Below are 4,887 nucleotides of genomic sequence, written 5' to 3' on the forward strand. Positions count from 1 at the left end.
TCTTTGTTATCTGGTCTTTTATAGGAAACTTTATCACCTGTCTGGTAGGATATACCACTTGGACGAGTTTGTTTTTTTAATGCTCTGCGGATTCTTTCAGAACATTCACTTCTAGTGAAAGCTGTTCTAGCTGAGTGCAAGGTCTGAATATGTTTTCCATCAATTTCACTTATAGTGGTACCCTCAAGTGCAGGCAGCTTATCTGTTAAAACACTAGGCAGGTTTGGATTGCGTCCATAAACTAACTGGTATGGACTATACCCATGTGCATTATCTAACGCATTCTTTGCCACGAAAGCCCAACTTAAAGCAATGTCCCAGTCACAATTATTATCCGCTTTCAATTTGAGTAATGTGTCCGTAAGAGTTTGATTATGCCGTTCTAGAAGCCCATTACTCCAAGGACTATAAGCTGCAGTAATTTTCACTTCAATGTTAAAGTTCTCTGCCATATCTCGTACTTCATCATTATTGAATTCACCGCCATTATCACTGTAAAGACGTCTTGGTGAACCATTTATTGAAATCCAAGATTCCAAAAATTTCTTTACAAATTCTGATCCTTTTTTTATTTTCATTATACTCCTTGCACTAAAGCTTGTGAATTCGTCAATTATATGAAGATACCATACATTGTGTCCTAGTTCATGCAGATCAACTGCTACTGTTTCGTTAAACTCTGTTGCCAATGGCAGTCCAACCACCGGTCTCGAACTTGGTCTTTTGTTGGTCATACAAATTTCACAATTTTCACAAACTGATCGTAAAAGATCTTATGTATCAGCATTGTTCATTCCAGCCTTATTAAGAAGTTTAGATAAACGGTTAAATGTTGCATGTCCAAATTGTTTGTGTACTTTAACCAATGTCATACGTTTCTCCGCTGTATTCATTTCATCTGTGATATTAAGTACGTTCTCCTCTACGTTAACAGGTTAATTTTGTATTTCAGGTTTTGTTTTCACAATATTTACACAATAATGTCCACTAGATGTGAACTCCAATTCCACCGGTATGTTAAACATGAATGCCCTATGATTCTTTAAGTCCAGTACAGTACCAGCCTTCTTCAATGATGCCTCACTGAGTAACAAAGGGATATCAGCTTTTACAATTTCAGTTTCAATTTTGCAATTGATACTTCCTATCTGAGCAGGTATAGTGGCACGCATGAAAGAGTTAACTACTTATCCATCACTAAACTTAAACGATCTATTACTTGTCACTGTAGTAATGTCCCCAGTTCTCTCTAAAAGCTGTTTAAACCAATTCTCCCCAAACACAGTACGAATACATGCAGTGTCTATGATTGCTGAACATGCTGATTCAAGTACAGATATTTCACTGACAGGTGGCTGCTATTTTGTGAAAAGCATTATATTGCAATTCTCTACAATTTCAATTTCAGACTCAACTAAATTAACAGAATTTCCTTTGTCAGGACAGTCCTTGGCCCAATGAAAAACACTCTGGCAGATAGCACATTTTGTTCTTTTTCCAAACTTGTTTAACGGATTAACTTGATTTACCCCCTTTATTTTGTTGTGTATAATATACCGGTTCTTGCTTTATTGTTATACTTGGAACATTACCAGTAATTTCTGAAGGTCCAGACATTTGCTCACCAAATATTCGTTGCAATGCTGACTTCATAGAGGTATATTTAACATCACTAGATGCTGTTAAGGCTAGTTGTTTGTCTCTGGAAGATAGGCCAGCATTATCTAATAGTTTGAAAGCAAGGACAGCTTCTGCGAGTGTCATATCATATTTTTTAGATTTGCTATATCTTTTGTCGAATTCAAAAATGTAGTCTGACATTGACAAATTTTCAGTTTCTACAAACGTATCAAAATTTTTGTAAGCTTCGTATGCTTTGTCCTTATCATCTCGTAAGAACGCCTTGTCCAATTGTGTTATCAGTTTTGCCATGCCGTCTGCCTTGGCCAGGTCGGCAGCCGGGACATCAATAGCCACGTCCCATGCATTTCCCGTACGTGTAAGTGAAACAGCAAGTGCTTGTTTGTCAACTTTCAAATCAGTAACTAATTGCCAGACGGAAATTTCATTCTTCCATGTTTCGTAAGTCATTGACCTCGGGTCAAACGTAGGTGGATTCTTAAAACTTGTTGCCTTTATGATCGCTATGCTCTGCTACCATGAAAAGTCACTATTATTTATGCTACTGACTCACCAAGTTGTCTTCATCTGTGTCGGGCGCCCTACTCAAACTCCATGTGAATCAAGGATAATAATTCCCGCCACTTGCGGGTCGGACTAAAAACCAAACTACGGAACATGCTAATATACGGAACTTAACATAATGCAGTAACCAAACAACAAAACAAACAAGCTATTAAGGTATATTCATGGTATACCGCCATCACAGTACACAATCAGTCTATTTATTTGCCCAAATCTGCAAATGTGGAGACAGATTTGCAATTTAATAGTTAACTGTTTATTTATATAAAGAAAACTTGGTGATGAATTGTATTATTCAAAATATTTAAACAAATATAATTTTTTGTTGTTTTTAAAATCATTTTTTTAAATAAGCCATTTAAGGGGAGATAACTCTTTAAGTAAAAAAAATATACTGGACTTATAGGGAAATTTTTTATTTTTACTTGTAGCAAGAAAACAAGTTCGGTGTCACCATTTTTTCTTTTTCTTTTCTTTAAACAGATAATAAAATATATCTCCTCACAATTTATTTCAAAATTCTTTCTCATAGAATTTTTTTATGCACACAAATGTCTATTTTCATGCACAATCTATTAATCAAATTTTGGCAATTTTCAACGACTGATAGCTTGAAAAATAGCACGATGACCCATACTAATTCTGTCTAAAAAAAAGTCTATATAATTCTAACAGGAAAAGGAAAGATTATATTACAAAGTTTTTTACAAACAACTAAAATAGTATTACGTTTTTGTAGATAATCGTCAATTTTTGGCACATGGCTTAGTGCAAAATTATAGAAATAAGGTCATGGTATAAATGTGCTGTATTGAAAACAACCGTAAAATTCCCCTAATCCAATTTCATCATAGTTGTGATTTGTTTAACAGTATAAACGGAGATCAATGACAGCTAACGTACTAGTTAGCTTAGAGTTATGCAAGATGTATAACGATTGAAAATTAGAACATGTTCGGTTTAAATCTATAATCTATAATCCCCATTACCCTTTGAAAAACAAAAACATAATAATTAGAAACTTCAAAAAGTTTGTGACTTAGTACTTACGTTAAGAATATACTACATTTCAAACTTTGACAGTCAGCTCTATGAAACATGAAGGCAACACAGCTGTGGGTAATTTTCTCTCTGTTTGGGATAGCTAAATTGCAGAGTAATACAGATGTTCAGAGCCTGCTAACACAGCTGTTTACAACTAATAACTATAACACGTTGATAAGGCCAAGTACCAACCAATCGGCACCGAAGGAGATTGATATCAACTTCAATCTATATGGAATAACAGATGTTGATGAAATTGAACAAAAATTAACAACGACAGGATGGCTGGAAATAACATGGCAAGACGATCTGTTGACATGGACACCAGCCTCTTATAATGAAGTAGAAAAACTGTATTTGCCGCAGGGTAATATTTGGAAACCTGACGTGTCATTGCAAAATGGATTTAGCGAGTTGGAAGAACTAGGCTCTAAGTTTATTCAAGTTTATGTCCATAATTCGGGCTTTATTATGTGGAGACCTTTTCAGGTATTTGAGACTAAATGCGATATGAATTCCAAATACTTCCCTTTTGATGAACAAAAATGTCATTTGATTTTTGTGTCATGGAGTCATGCATCTGACGATATAACGTTAACACAGTCCAGTAACGGTATAGAGCTTTCTGAAGAATTGAATGGTCATGGTGAGTGGGAAATTACTTCCTCGTCTGCCACAAGTGATTTAGATGGCTTTATATCAAGAGTAAAATTCACAATTGTAATTAAACGAAAACCTTTGTATATGATAATGAATATCATTCTACCAATTATTTTGTTGGCGTTGTTAGACATCTTTACTTTTAAGATTCCTGCGGATACTGGTGAACGTTTAGGCTACACAATAACTGTATGGTTATCATTTGCTGTATTTCTGACCATCGTCTCAGATTCTCTGCCCAAAACCTCGGACTCAGTTCCAATCGTATCAATTTATATTATTATACAACTGCTCATGGGAACTTTGATTGTTTTGATATCGACAGTAGAAGCTGGCTTTGTTGCAAATCCGGAAAGTGTACCAGTGTATAATATTCTGCGATTTATTGCATTGCGGTTGCGTCGGAACAATGTAAAATCGTCTGAGGATATGGTGATGAAAATAAATCCGGAAATATTAGAAGTCACGTGGAAAGAAGCCATCACTGCAGTAGACACGTGTTTGTTCTTGATTTGTATGGGGATCTTTGTTATTACTACTATTATTTGTTTTTTGATTGTTGCAATATAAGGAGACAATTGATTGCTTTAATACAATTATTGTTATTGTTAGCGGAAAAGTAATTTGACGGCTTTATTGTGTATAACAGTAAAACAAACCTGCAAATATCAAACGACATCGAACAGATTTCTTGGAACTTTGGGACAATATTTAAAAAAAAAACATGTTTGGTCATAAGCTTAGACAATCTAAAAAAAACCTTTCTACAGTGTTACTGTATAATAATAAAAAAAATACGTGAGACTTGTAAAGTGTGGTCTTCAATGCTCTTCAATTTCGTACTTTATTTGGCCTTTTTAACTTTTTTGGAGTCTGTCGTATATACAAAATTTAGTCCTGGTATCTATGATGAGTTTATTGTAACAGCAGTTTATGTTTGGTGGAATGAGAGGTGAAATGAGTTAAAATATAAAACAA

At 34.7% G+C, this 4,887-nt stretch overlaps 1 protein-coding gene across 1 annotated transcript; it reads left to right on the top strand.

The window, feature by feature from the left end:
- Positions 1 to 3,303: 3,303 nt before the first annotated feature.
- Positions 3,304 to 4,479, top strand: LOC143055219 (acetylcholine receptor subunit delta-like). Its single transcript, XM_076228353.1, has one exon. It carries the CDS (start codon positions 3,304 to 3,306, stop codon positions 4,477 to 4,479), a length of 1,176 nt encoding a protein of 391 aa, XP_076084468.1.
- The last annotated feature ends 408 nt before the right edge of the window (positions 4,480 to 4,887 follow it).

The sequence above is a fragment of the Mytilus galloprovincialis genome, chromosome 12 (assembly GCF_965363235.1).
Source record: "Mytilus galloprovincialis chromosome 12, xbMytGall1.hap1.1, whole genome shotgun sequence".
NCBI lineage: Eukaryota > Metazoa > Mollusca > Bivalvia > Mytilida > Mytilidae > Mytilus > Mytilus galloprovincialis.

Bases quoted from the DNA above. Each gene is read 5' to 3' on its own strand.
- LOC143055219 (XM_076228353.1), top strand. From the start codon at position 3,304: ATGAAGGCAACACAGCTGTGGGTAATTTTCTCTCTGTTTGGGATAGCT.